Source organism: Anomaloglossus baeobatrachus, chromosome 4, assembly GCF_048569485.1.
Source record: "Anomaloglossus baeobatrachus isolate aAnoBae1 chromosome 4, aAnoBae1.hap1, whole genome shotgun sequence".
Lineage (NCBI taxonomy): Eukaryota > Metazoa > Chordata > Amphibia > Anura > Aromobatidae > Anomaloglossus > Anomaloglossus baeobatrachus.
The window spans coordinates 523,481,469-523,495,629 of NC_134356.1; the positions used below are offsets into that span (position 1 = coordinate 523,481,469).

At 44.8% G+C, this 14,161-nt stretch overlaps 1 protein-coding gene across 2 annotated transcripts in view; it reads left to right on the top strand.

Annotated features, from left to right (window-relative positions):
- The window catches only part of MAN2A2 (mannosidase alpha class 2A member 2), a 222,459-nt gene extending 213,874 nt beyond the window's left edge, over positions 1–8,585 (top strand). The window contains exons 21-23 of one of the 2 annotated variants that reach the window (XM_075345891.1): positions 2,399–2,593; positions 3,126–3,236; positions 7,768–8,585. In XM_075345891.1, coding sequence (XP_075202006.1) covers positions 2,399–2,593; positions 3,126–3,236; positions 7,768–7,926 — 465 coding nt within the window. In that variant the 3' untranslated portion in view covers positions 7,927–8,585. The remainder of the gene's footprint in view (positions 1–2,398; positions 2,594–3,125; positions 3,237–7,767) is intronic. The other variant, XM_075345892.1, reaches the window with a different exon arrangement.
- Positions 8,586–14,161: the final 5,576 nt, after the last annotated feature.

The window sequence follows — 14,161 nt, forward strand, 5'->3', positions numbered from 1 at the left end:
TTAGTAAGGAGGCGGGTCGCCGGCCAGAGCGACGTCGCAGGGCAGGTGAGTGCATGTGAAGCTGCCTTAGCGATAATGTTCGCTACGGCAGCAATCACAAGATATCTCACCTGCGACGGGGGCGGGGACTATCGCTGCAGCGTAGGTAACACATTGTTACCGATGTCGCAGCGTGCAAAGCCCGCCTAAGGTACAGGAACTGCAACATACAACAGAATTTCTCCAGATGATTACAAGCTTACTGCCTGCAATCAGGACCCTTTAAAAACTTAACTCTATCACCAGCAACATACCAAGGGGAAATTCAGGTATATAAAGACACAGAGGGTGAGGGATAATGATTAGCAGCTGAAAGGAAAAGATCTCTGCAGGGTCCTAAAGGGGAAAGTGTAAATCCTAACAGAGAAGACAAAGAAAACTCCATTCACACCATAGAAGAAAGGATGGAATATCATGGAGCAGTTTGTACAGCCAAACGCAGTGACCTTCTGCAGCCGAGCACCACAGGATTGTCTGTCAACCGTGAAAACCTGTGATACCACCTATCGCTGATTCCAGAGCAGTTCTCCTAATTACTGCTTTTAATCCAGGGTTGTGTGATTGTTCAAAAGTCCTGCTATTTGTACATGCAAAAGTAGTGATAACACTGTAAACTTTAGTAAAAATCTCTAACTGACCTGATTGTGTCACGGTAGCATGATAAGCTCAGCAGGACAATGCTACTGAATCAGAACTGTCACTCAAGGTAAGATGCCAGCCCCCAGCAACAAGGAAGTGAAGAAGCTAGAGAGTTGTGTGCTCCTAAAGATAGATGTTGAGAATAATCCTTTAACCCCTTCACAACCAAGGACGTATATATGCTGTATGTCCTTGGTCGTGTATGGCCCTTTAATGTGCTCTCGTGCATTGAACCCACATTATTCCCCACACATATCTGTTCTGATCAGAAGACATGTGCAGCTAACAGGCGTAGGTGGATCTGAGATCTACCTGCACCTGTTAACCCCTTAGATCGTGCTGCCAATCTCTGACAGTGAGATCTAATGTTCTCTGGTGGAGATTGTGCTGTTTCCCGCCGCCATCAGCGGCCCCATGACGTGATCACGGGGCACCAATGGGTGGTCATAACAGTGTGGGGTCAGATGATGACCGTTGTCATGATGCAGTAACAGGTGATCAAAACATCACATCTACTCAAAAATTGTACAGCTCAAGACACAAAAAATAAGCTGTCCCCGATCCGAAGTAATGTGAATGCTACACGTCTTAGAAAATTGTGCCAAAAGCGCCATTCTCTTTTCCTTACAAACCTCTGAAAATGTTTTCACCACTTCGATAAAACTAGAACTATACATGTTTGAAATCTACAAACTCGTATTGACATGGGGAATCATATTACTTGGTCAATTTTACCATATAGTGTACATAATAAGTTAAAAACCTCAAAAAACGTAGAATTGCACTTTTTTTTGAAATTTCACCGCACTTGGATTTTTTTCCCCAATTTTCCAGTAGAATAAGGGGCAGAGTGAATAATGTCATTCAAAAGTACAACTTGCCCTACAAAAGCAAGCCCTCATATGGCTATATTGATGGAAAAATAAAAAACAAGTTTTGGCACTTGAAAGAAGGGGGGGGGTTCAATAATGGACAATCACCTGGGGGTGGAGGGGTCAAAGAGAACTTGTCACCTGGTTCATGCTACCCAAGCATTAGGAGCATGAATCAGAGCCCCTTTTAGTAGAGTATTTCTTTTAATTACATTATGATTGGTCTTGAGGTATATTAAAGAGAATCTGTGAGCAGGTTTTGACTATATAATCTGAGGTCAGCATGAGGTAGGGGCTGAGACACTGATTTTAGAGACGTGTCACTTATTAGGCTGTGTGATGTTGTTGCAGTACAATGGGTGTTTTATTAGCAGAAGATTATTATTGCCTAGACTAGGTCTTACATGAGGCCTGGTCCAACTCCCAGCACTGATTAGCAGCTTACTGTCACTATATGTCACAATGTATACAGAAAGCTGTGATGTGGGTGGGGTTAGCTTTCTGAGCCCTGCTACATCTAATAGCTCTGATTGTGTCACAACTGCAGTACTCAGTAAAGTAAGTGATAGATTGTTGAAATCAGTGTCTGTTTTCCTACATTATGCTGCTCTCAGATGTGGTAGCCAAAACCTGCTGATAGATACAGTAATATATATTATTAGAGGGAACCTAAGTGATCAGCTTATTTTATCCAGACCCTTCATGTTATATTATTTGTTCTATGTAACCTTTCCTGAATTAAGCCTGTATGTGATAATCCTTTAAAAAAAGATTGATGCATTCACAGAAGTGTAGTGTAGAAATACTAGAGCTGACTTGTTATTGCCAACTATTGCATTTTGTTCCAGAGTCCAGAAAACCATCCCGTCAGCTTTCCATCACTCCTCAGTCACATGACGTCTATGCATTTGAACAATGAAGTCCTGGTAATGGCTGTGACGAATGAAAAAAGCGGAGGTCCGGCTCTTAAATCCTTCCTGCCACTATCTGCCACTCTGCCATGTGACATTCACATTCTTAATCTGAGAACACTGCAGGCGGAGGTGACTATATTTTCTCTGAATATTTATTGACTTATATTAAAGGGGTTGTCCCCTACTTTTACATTGATGGCCTATCCTTAGGATAGGTCATCAATGTCTGATTGGCCCGGGTCAGACATGCAGCACCCCCGCCGATCAGTAGTCGTCGGTCCCAGCAGCAGGCAGCCAGAAATGCTTAGTTTTCTGATAGTGGCCGCGGCCAGGTACTGCACGTCCGCCTCTTCTTGACTAGAATGGGAGGTGGATGTGCAGTACCCGGCCGCGGCCACTATCAGTAGACAGGGCAGCATCAGGACTGAGCATTTCTAGCTGTCTGCTGCCACCGCTGGGACCGAGAACAACTCATCAGCAGGTGTGCCGCATGTCAGACCACAGCCAATCAGACATTGATGACCTATCCTAAGGATAGGCCATCAGTGTAAAAATAGTGGACAACCCCTTTAAGTGCATTAATAAGTATTCATCCAGTTGATTGCAAGATGAAAATGTGTACTTTACAGCATAGTGTATAATATTCCCTGATGTTTTGCAGGATGATGGAATACCTTCTCTTGATACTGCACTGATTTTACACAGAAAAGGATTTGACTGTGGACTGGAAGCAAAGAATCTTGGGTTTAATTGCACCACAAGTCAAGGAAAGGTAATCTAAGCTTTAGGCTGAGGCCACGTGGGGTTATGTGTGACCCTCGCATAACACTCGGCTCACACTGGCAGCACAGCTGCAAGTGTCATGCGAGGGTCATGCGACTGTGGTCCAATCGTGCGATCAGACCACCGTTGCGGAGGGGAGGGCCAGCTCTGCAGAGGGGGGCCGGCACTGTGGAGCAGAGGGAGGGGTTTATCTCCCTCTCTCCTCCGTTGCCGGATGATGTGATAATTGCACTGCTCTTGCGTTACACCGGTATAACATGAGTGCAGTGCGATGTGTCTCTCGCCCCATAGACTTGCATGGATGCGAGTGGAACAGGATCGCGTTCCACTTGCTGCGACTGTTTTCTCAGTCCAATTAGGGCTGAGAAAATAATCGCCCATGGGAGCGACCCCATAGAGTAATATTGGTCCAAGTGAAATGCGAATTTTTTTTTATCGCATTCCACTCGCATTGTTTTTCTTGCTATGTGTCCTAGGCCTTAGAGATATCTATACACTGGTGAAAGTGCGGAACCGTGAAATGATGATCACTAGGCACAACAAAGGCACTAAAACTAAATAACTGAACCAGTGCTTGAGTCATTTTATTGCTACGGCAGCGTCACACGCACATACCTGGTCAGCGACATCGCTGTGACCGCCGAACAATCCCTCAAGGGGGAGGTGCGTTCGGCGTCATAGTAACGTCACTGCGGCGTCACTAAGCGGCCGGCCAATAGAGATTCCTTCCTTCCGCATTGCCGGTGGACGCAGGTAGGAGATGTTCGTCACTCCCGCGGTGTCACACACAGCGATGTGTGATGCCGCAGGAACGAAAAACCACATTGTACCGGTGGCTGCAGCGATATTAAGGAAATGAACGACGTGTCAATGATCACAATTTTGGAACGATTTTGCAATCTTTGATCGTCGCTCATTAGTGTTACATGCTGCGATGTCACTACCAGCGCCGGATGTGCGTCACTAACGACGTGACCCCGACGATATATCGGTAGCGATGTCGTAGCGCGTAAAGTACCCCTTAGATACAGGAATATCATGAAAGGATAGACATTGTACTTTTTATGTCTTTTAATGAGCACATTGAGTAAAGATCAACAGAAGAAAAAAATAATTGAACCTTTGTGTAAATGTCTTCGCCAAAGAGCTAATTGGCAAAAAATGTTTCAGCTAAGAAGATAAGATTCTGGGTTTACATGTTCTTTGCCTATTAATAAAGGAACCCAAATCCCAGTTACTGGAAAAGCAGATTTTCTCTGGAAACATTTGTCAATCTGAACTTTAAGGAGATCTCACAAAAGATATTATAGAGATGCACAACAATAGTTAGACAAATTGCCAACAAATGGAAAACATCTGCAAAAGTACTACTCTTCTTCCTGCTAACATCACTCCATGAGCAAAACATGCAATCCGCAAAAAGAGTGAAAAACTGCAAGAGGGAATGCAGAGGTCCTGCTGAAAACTGCAATAACCCGTTACCTTCCACTATTATAAAAGCACTGAATAAGAATGGTATTCATGAAATGATGCCACAAAAAAAGATGTTATTATTAAAAAAATATATTTTGTGGCCATTTCATGGCTCAACACGACCTTGGTGTGCCAAAATACTTCCGGACGTGAATTTTCTATGGACAGATGAGCAAAATTGGATGATTTTTAGCAAAAAGGCACAATGCTGTGATTGGAAACAAAAGAGCACTGCACACCAGAACCAAAATCTTAACACAACTGTGAAGCATGGTGGAGGAAGTATCATGATTTAGGCAAAGTTTGCAGCCTCAGTGCTTTAATGTATTGGAACAATAAATTGAAAGGGATCTGGCAGCAGGTTTTTGCTATGTAATCTGAAGACAGCAGGAGATAATGACTAAAGCTGAATTCATTGATGTGTCACCTATTAGGCTGTGGGCTCTTTGCTTAGGGTATCGTCCCACTTTAGCGACGCACCAGCGATCCCACCAGCGATCTAACCTGGTCAGGATCGCTGGTGCGTCACTACATGGTCGCTGGTGAGCTGTCAATGAGGCAGATCTCACCAGCGACCAGTGACCAGCCCCCAGCCAGCAGCGACGCGTGGAAGCGACGCTGCACTTGGTAACTAAGGTAAATATCGGGTAACCAAGGGCTTGGTTATCCGATATTTACGTTGGTTATCAGCGCACACCGCTTAACGCTGGCTCCCTGCACTCCTAGTCACAGTACACATCGGGTTAATAAGCAAACATTTGCTTATTTACCTGATGTGTAACTCTGGCTGTGAGCAGGGAGCCAGCACTGGCAACGTGAGAGCGGCGGATGCTAGTAACGAAGGTAAATATCAGGTAACCAAGCAAAGGGCTTCCCTTGGTTACCTGATATTTATGTTGGTTACAGCTTACCACAGGCTGCCAGACGCCGGCTCCCTGCACAGTCAGATCGTTGCTCTCTCGCTGTCACACACAGCGATGTGTGCTTCACAGTGGGAGAGCAACGTCAAAAAATGAACCAGGGCTGTGTGTAACGAGCAGCGATTTCACAGCAGGGGCCAGATCGCTGCTCAGTGTCACACAGAGCGAGATCGCTAATGAGGTCACTTCTGCGTCACAAAAACCGTGACTCAGCAGCGATCTCGCTAGCAATCTCGCTATGTGTGAAGCACCCCTAACTTACAATGAAGATTATACACAAGGAGATAATCACTGCTAGGACTACAGGGCTTGTGAACAGTTGTCCAACCATGCCTCCTCCCCTGATAAGCAGATCACTGTCATTATACAATGTATACAGAAAGCTGTGGGCGGAGTTAGTTTTCTGAGCTCTGCTACTTCTAAAAACTCCGATTGTGTCACAACTGCGGCACGCAGTAAACTAAATGATAGATTCTTGGATTCGGTGTCTTTTTTCCTGTATTATTCTGTTATCAGATGAGGTAGAAAAAATCTGGTGACAGATTGCCTTTAAAGAAGAATAAACTGTTTTGAAGTCAATGTCCTGACCTTAATCTTAATGAGATGCTGTTGATGGACCTGAAGCGAGCAGCTTATGGCAAAAAAACTCCTCCAAGTAAACTAAGTGATACATCAATGAAATCAGGGTCTCTTCTTCCTATATTATGCTGCTGTCAGATGAAGTAGGAAAACCTGGTGACAGATTTCCATTAAAGGGACATCATAACATTTTACAGGAGATTGCAAGAGACATTGGGTGATGCAACAAGACAATGACCCAAAGTACTCCAATAAATTAAAGAATGGTTGTAAAAAAAAATTGTTTTGGCAGGACCAAGTTAGAGTACTGACCGGATCAAGCGCTGGGGCGTGACCTGAAGAAGGCTGTGCTTTCAAGGCTTGCTGCAAATATTGATGAACACAAACACATTGGCAGGAAGGAATGGTCCAAAATTCTTCCACAACTTTGTGGAAATCTTATTAGTAGCTGCAGGAAAAATTTGCTAGTAAAGGAGTATTTTCAGGTTATTAAATTCAAGGATTTACTTGTGTTCTCCCTATATTTAACAACAGGCTTGGACAGTGCGTCTGAGTGTTATTAGCTTAGATAAATTGTGTTTGGGGTACTTTACACGCTGCGACATCGCTAGCGATTGCTAGCGATGTCGAGCGCGATAGCACCCACCCCCGTCGCTCGTGCGACATTTGGTGATCGCTGCCGTAGCGAACATTATCGCTACGGCAGCGTCACACGCACATACCTGGTCAGCGGCGTCGCTGTGACCGCCAAACAATCCCTCCCTCAAGGGGGAGGTGCGTTCGGTGTGATAGCGACGTCAGTGCAGCGACACTAAGCGGCCGGCCAATAGAAGCGGAGGGGCGGAGATGAGCGGGACGTAACATCCCGCCCACCTCCTTCCTCATTGCTGGTGGAGATGTTCGTTGCTCCCGCAGAGTCATACACAGCGATGTGTGCTGCCGCAGGAACGACGAACAACATCGTACCGGTGGCAGCAGCGATATTAAGGAAATGAACGTGTCAACGATCACCGTTTTGGAACGATTTTGCGATCGTTGATCGTCGCTCATTAGTGTTACACGCTAACGACGTGACCCCGACGATATATCGGTAGCGATGTCGCAGTGTGTAAAGCACCCTTTTGTCTATTATTGTGACTTAGATAACAATCAGACCATATTTTATCATTACTGAAATATTGGTAATTCAATTTATTGATATGTACTGTATGCACACAATCTAAATGTATAAGATGGTGTCCAGTCAAAAAAATACGTTTAAAGGATTTTTAATACAAATATATATATATAATTTACTAATAATTGCATTACAAAGGTTTTCCCAATGTCAAGATTTAAGCATCTGTTCTGGGTCATGGCCACTCCACTCTTGACATTGGGAAATGTCAAGATTTAAGCATCAAATAATTCAAATTCAAATAATGAATGGGAATTTTTTTTTTGCCTTTTTCTCTACGAAATGTCTAGATCTTTTGGATATTGATTGTGATTGACATTTGACTTTCTATCCCCTGTGTTACCATGTATCTGACTTTTTTTTTTTTCTAGGTGTCTCTTGGAGGCCTATTCACGGGGCTAGAAGTAGGACTTATGCAAGCTATGTCCTTGACATTGATGTATTCACTAGCTCCCAATTCCAACAGCAGCAACCCCACACTCAGCATGGACCCAATGGAAATTTCCACTTATCGCCTGCGTTTCAGCTAACATCAGCCGTGTGGGACAAATGATCCCATTGCACACAAGCCAAGGACTGGAGCTGGATGGTTCATCAAGGGCAACACATTTGGTTCTGTAGCGTGGCGCATCGCCAGCACTGGAGGAGCCGCTGCGGTATTTGGGGCAAACCAAAATAACTCTGTAAACTTAGTTATTGCTAAGAGAGAAGTGTGTTTCAGACTCTTTTAGCGCTCAAGGAGTTAAACATCTAGATTATATGTTACTGACAGAACAGAAGCTATTTATGATAAACTTGCTTTTTAAGAAGAAAAACTATTTATTTCTTGACTTTTTAAGCACATCTCCTCACTGATTCCTGCCACAATCTGACAGTCCTCAGCGGAATAGAAAACTCAAAGCAATTTCCCCTGTGCCATTAAATGCTGCAGACAGGTCAACAAGAATATGTTTTCAAGAATCCCGAGGGGAATTACCCACTAGATGGTATATTAAGCCTAGAATAGGAATTTTGTCTCCACCATCGTCAGTATTCTTCCATATGTTATCTGTCTTTTTTATACTGTAGCACTGAAGAAAAACGATTATGGCAAAGAAGCACTGAGTCAAGTATGGAATAATGACGTGAAGTGATGGGAATATCTTGTTTCTGCAGCTGTGGTTATAAATATAGATCTGATACCATCCCAGAGAGTTTGGAATCGTTGTTTCACTTCTTGAATCTCAGCATTACAGTGATATACAGATTTTGTAATGTTATAGGTAAATGTAAATCCGCACCTCTAAGGCATGATCATAGAAAACCTTACTTACAGAATAGACTCTACCTAGGAGATGAAGCATAAAGCACCGATAGAAGAAGAGAGAAAATCTAGCACCACGGACATACAGACTTCTTTACATAAGATTACAACTTCATGTTGGCGTATGTTAGCATCTACGCGTTTCAGGTGTCGCTGCAACCTTAGGCTATGTGCCCACGGGAGTTTGTACCTGCGGATATATCCGCAGGTTTCCCGCAGTTGCTCGCCGGAATCCGCAGCTATTTTGAGCTGCGGTAGTACAGTGAAATAGCTGCGGTAAACCTTCGGGCATTCGTACGGCTTACCTGCGGACGTCCCGGCCTCTATCTCCATAGTGGAGGGCCGGGATTTCCGCAGGTAATTCCACAGAAATAATTGACATGCAATTACGTGCGGCTGCGGGACATCCTCAGCATGTTCCGCAGCCGCACATATCCGCAGCATGGACACAGCACTCCCCATGTCCCATAGGATAACATGGGGAGTGTGTGCATGCTGAAACCTGCGGATTTATCAGGAAAATCCAGAAAATCTGCGAATTTTCCGCAGATAAATCCGTAGGTTTAATCTCCCGTGGGCACATAGCCTTAAAGTGGACCTGTCTGGTGCAATGTGGACACAGAACCACAAGCAGTTCTGGATGCATATTGCTATTGCCTGCCTAAGTATCCCTGTATCTAGTAGCATACATAAAAAAGTATAAATAAGTATTTGTAAAGATCCTTTATGAGATGCTAATGAGTGCAGGGACTAGTTGCAAGGGCGTTAGTTCCTGCGCTCAATCTGCCCTCTTAGGGTGGAAACACATCTATGCGAGTAAAATCGGTCCGACTGGGCTGAAAAAAACTCGGCTGATTTTAGTTCACGTTAGGTGCGAGTGCAACGCAAGTGCGATGCTATTTCTGAGATTTTACTAGCGTGTGTAATGCGTGTGTAATGCGTGTGTAATGCGTGTGTAATGCGTGTGTAATGCGTATTTTTTACTATGTCATCTGCCATTCAGCGCTGCTACATGGCCGCTGACAGCAGACACAGACAGCCATGTAGCAGAGCTGAATGGCAGATGACAGCAGACACAGACAGAGCCGCACTGTCATAATGAACTCGGATGAACTTAACCCGATTTCATTGTCATGCTGCGGCTCTGTCTGTGCCGCGTCCTGATTAGCGGTCACCAGTGAAGGACTCACCGGTGACCGCTAATCCCCTGAGTGACTGAAGTTAGCAGCCCTCTCTCATACTCACCGATCCCCGGCGCTGCACGACATTCACACTGCTCCGGCGGCTTTTACTATTTTGAAAAAGCCGGCCGCTTATTAAACAATCTCGTATTCCCTGCTTTCCCCGCCCACAGGCGCCTATGATTGGTTGCAGTGAGACACGCCCCCACGCTGAGTGACAGGTGTCTCACTGCACCCAATCACAGCAGCCGGTGGGCGGGTCTATACTGTGCAGTGAAATAAATAAATAAATAATTTAAAAAAATGGCGTGCGGTCCCCCCCAATTTTAATACCAGCCAGATAAAGCCATACGGCTGAAGGCTGGTATTCTCAGGATGGGGAGCTCCACGTTATGGGGAGCCCCCCAGCCTAACAATATCAGCCAACAGCCGCCCAGAATTGCCGCATACATTATATGCGACAGTTCTGGGACTGTACCCGGCTCTTCCCAATTTACCCTGGTGCGTTGGCAAATCGGGGTAATAAGGAGTTATTGGCAGCCCATAGCTGCCAATAAGTCCTAGATTAATCATGTCAGGCGTCTATGAGACACCCTCCATGATTAATCTGTAAGTTACAGTAAATAAACACACACACACATGAAAAAATCCTTTATTAGAAATAAAAAACACAAACACATTCCCTCATTACTAATTTAATAAGCCCCAAAAAGCCCTCCATATCCGGCGTACTCCACGGACCTCCAGCGTCGCTTCCAGCATGAAGGTGACAGGAGCTGCAGAAGACACCGCCGCTCCGGTCACCTCCAAGCAGCAACTGAGGTGAGTAGCGCAATCTGCTGAGGTGTCACTGAGGTTACCCGCTGTCACTGGATCCAGTGACAGCGGGTAACCTCAGTGACACCTCAGCAGATCGCGCTACTCACCTCAGTTGCTGCTTGGAGGTGACCGGAGCGGCGGTGTCTTCTGCAGCTCCTGTCACCTTCATGCTGGAAGCGACGCTGGAGGTCCGTGGAGTACGCCGGATATGGAGGGCTTTTTGGGGCTTATTAAATTGGTAATGAGGGAATGTGTTTGTGTTTTTTATTTCTAATAAAGGATTTTTTCATGTGTGTGTGTGTTTATTTACTGTAACTTACAGATTAATCATGGAGGGTGTCTCATAGACGCCTGACATGATTAATCTAGGACTTATTGGCAGCTATGGGCTGCCAATAACTCCTTATTACCCCGATTTGCCAACGCACCAGGGTAAATCGGGAAGAGCCGGGTACAGTCCCAGAACTGTCGCATATAATGTATGCGGCAATTCTGGCGGCTGTTGGCTGATATTGTTAGGCTGGGGGGCTCCCCATAACGTGGAGCTCCCCATCCTGAGAATACCAGCCTTCAGCCGTATGGCTTTATCTGGCTGGTATTAAAATTGGGGGGGACCGCACGCCATTTTTTTTAATTATTTATTTATTTATTTATTTCACTGCACAGTATAGACCCGCCCACCGGCTGCTGTGATTGGGTGCAGTGAGACACCTGTCACTCAGCGTGGGGGCGTGTCTCACTGCAACCAATCATAGGCGCCTGTGGGCGGGGAAAGCAGGGAATACGAGATTGTTTAATAAGCGGCCGGCTTTTTCAAAATAGTAAAAGCCGCTGGAGCAGTGTGAATGTCGTGCAGCGCCGCACCGGAGATCGGGGAACGGTGAGTATGAGAGAGGGGGGGAAACTGACCGACAGACTGTGAGAGAGGGACAGAGATAGTGACGGACCGACAGAGAGAGAATAGAGACCGAGAGGGAGAGACCGACTGACAGGGAATAGTGATTGACAGACATTGGGAGACATCGCTCGTTTCCAGTGTTTTAGGAAACATGCGAGAAATGTATTTAGAAAATCGGATGTCACTAAGATGGTGTGAATGCCGTCCCGTGACATCCGATTTTTTACACGCTCCCATAGACTTGCATTGGAGAAACTCGCAGTAGAAACTCGCAAAAAAGCAGCATGCTGCGATTTTTTTCTCGGTCCGATTTGGACTGAGAAAAAAATCGCAGATGAGAGCTGAATCATTCACTAACATGTGTCCGATTCCAATGCGAGTTTTTCTCGCATTGCTCTACTGCGAGAAACTCGCAAGTGAGAATCAGCCCTTAGCATGTTATTACACCCACAGGGGCGTGCTAACATGCTATTACAATGCCAGTATCATCAGCAGTGACATGCGTACCTGTGTCCATTGTCACCGCTGATGACTCCGGCTCTAGGCTCAGTGCGGAAGGTCAGAAGTCCCTGGCACATTCGGTCATGCACATTAGACCTCTCTGAAGCTGGGACACAAACACCTGGCTTCATAGTACGCATGACTAGAAGTGCGGGGCATTCTGATCATGTGCACTGACCATAAGCACAGCATTCTGAAGCAGTGACAGTGAACACTGCTGATGATGCCAGCAGTGAATAGTATGTTAGTACACCCCTGTGGGTGTTCTAACATGCTAAGAAAGCGGAATGAGCGCCGGAATTAATGCCCTTGCGACTAGTCCTTGCGCTCATTAGCATATCATAAAGGATCTTTAGAAATACTTTTTCTAAAGATTTCTTTATCTACGCTACTATAGCCTGGGACAGCTAGGCAGGGATTAGCAATATGCACCCAGAACTGCTCGTGGTTTTGGGTGCATATTTAATGCACCTGACAGGTTCACTTTAATCATGATACATGAAAGCACTGATACTCTAACAATTGTGACTACAGTCCATTGGACACTCCAACAGTAAAGCTTATAGACACCTTTGCAATAAATACTGTATATACAATTGTTTTTCTTCTTAAAGGGAACCAGTTACTGCTAGAAATTCTTTTACTTGCAGGTATACATGTAATCTCCAGGTAAATAGTGTTTAAATCTTGTCTAATTAGTTTTCTGGAGCAACAGATACCAGGAAAAATAAAAAAAAAATATTCTCCCTGCAACCATAACATTTTATACATCAGAATGATGCAGTGGGCTGTTATATTGCTGACTTAAAGGAGCAGCAGCTGCGGGAAGAATAAAACTTAATATTCTCCCTGCAACCGCTGCTCCAGGAAATCTGCTGGATGTGACAGGTTCCTTTTAAATGCTAAACTCTCTAAATAATCTTCATTACAAATACTATTGTGTTTTCGTGGAGTCTATGTAACTCCTTTACTTATCTGGCTTTCCTGTTTCACTCTTTTTAGTGTTGGTAACAGACTGGAGGGATAGGATGCATTTGGTAAATCAGAGTGGAATGGAGGTATGCTTCCATGTTGTCAGGGAGTACTGATCCAAAGGATGTGCTGCATCAGAACTATATCATGAGAAGAGCGTAAGAGAGAGGGGTGCACCTCTGTGGGAAACGTGGATAGAACCCAGAGATATTCTGCAGGGCAAAGGAGGAGGATAATCACATAATCGTTAGCATCAGGTGAGGAGAAATCCCTCAAAAGATGTAGTAGGTGAAATAAGCCTAGGAATACAGCAGCACTGATACGTGAGAGCTAGTGAAGGCATCCTGGTCACATAGACCTCACACTTAGCATGTGTCACTAGGAGGAACATACTAGAAGCAATCCCTCATAAACAATTTGCTTATTTTTGCAAGGTAAGCATTGACATATATAAAAAAAAAATCCATGTTGAAGGCGTCAATAGCCTTTCACTAAGGTTTTAGCTTAGGGAACCCTCCAGGCAAGCAAGAAAAATCTAAGATAGTAGGTGCCCCCTACATCCACCTAAATTTAAAGCTGGGCCCTCCAAGTTAGCTATATGGAGATCAACGTGGTCTTTGTTTCAAATACTCACAACTGGACACTCAGGATTAGAAATGTAAAGAAGGAGAAAAAACACTGCAGAGCCTTTGGTTAAAGATGGTATAGGGGATAACTTCCTGATCGCTGGGAGGGTAAGACCGTAGGGTCCCTCACCAATTCCGAGAACCTAGACTATGAAGAGCCCCATGTGAATGGAGCAGTGGTCGATCACGCCGCTCCACTCATTGCTGGAGTGCCGAACATCAGCCGAGCAAAGCGCACTGAAGCATCAGATATTGTTATGCTGTGTGGATTTGTTTCTTTCATTATTCTTTGAATATACAGTATATTACATCCTTATATGAAGCCACAGAACTCTCATAGACCCCAGTGCCCACTCCTCCATGTTTTTTCTCATTTGGTCCATGAATCTGAGCTACAATATGGGGTTTCATTTAGCGGGATACTCATAATGGAGAGCTGATTAGTTATTAGTGGCTCTTTAGATA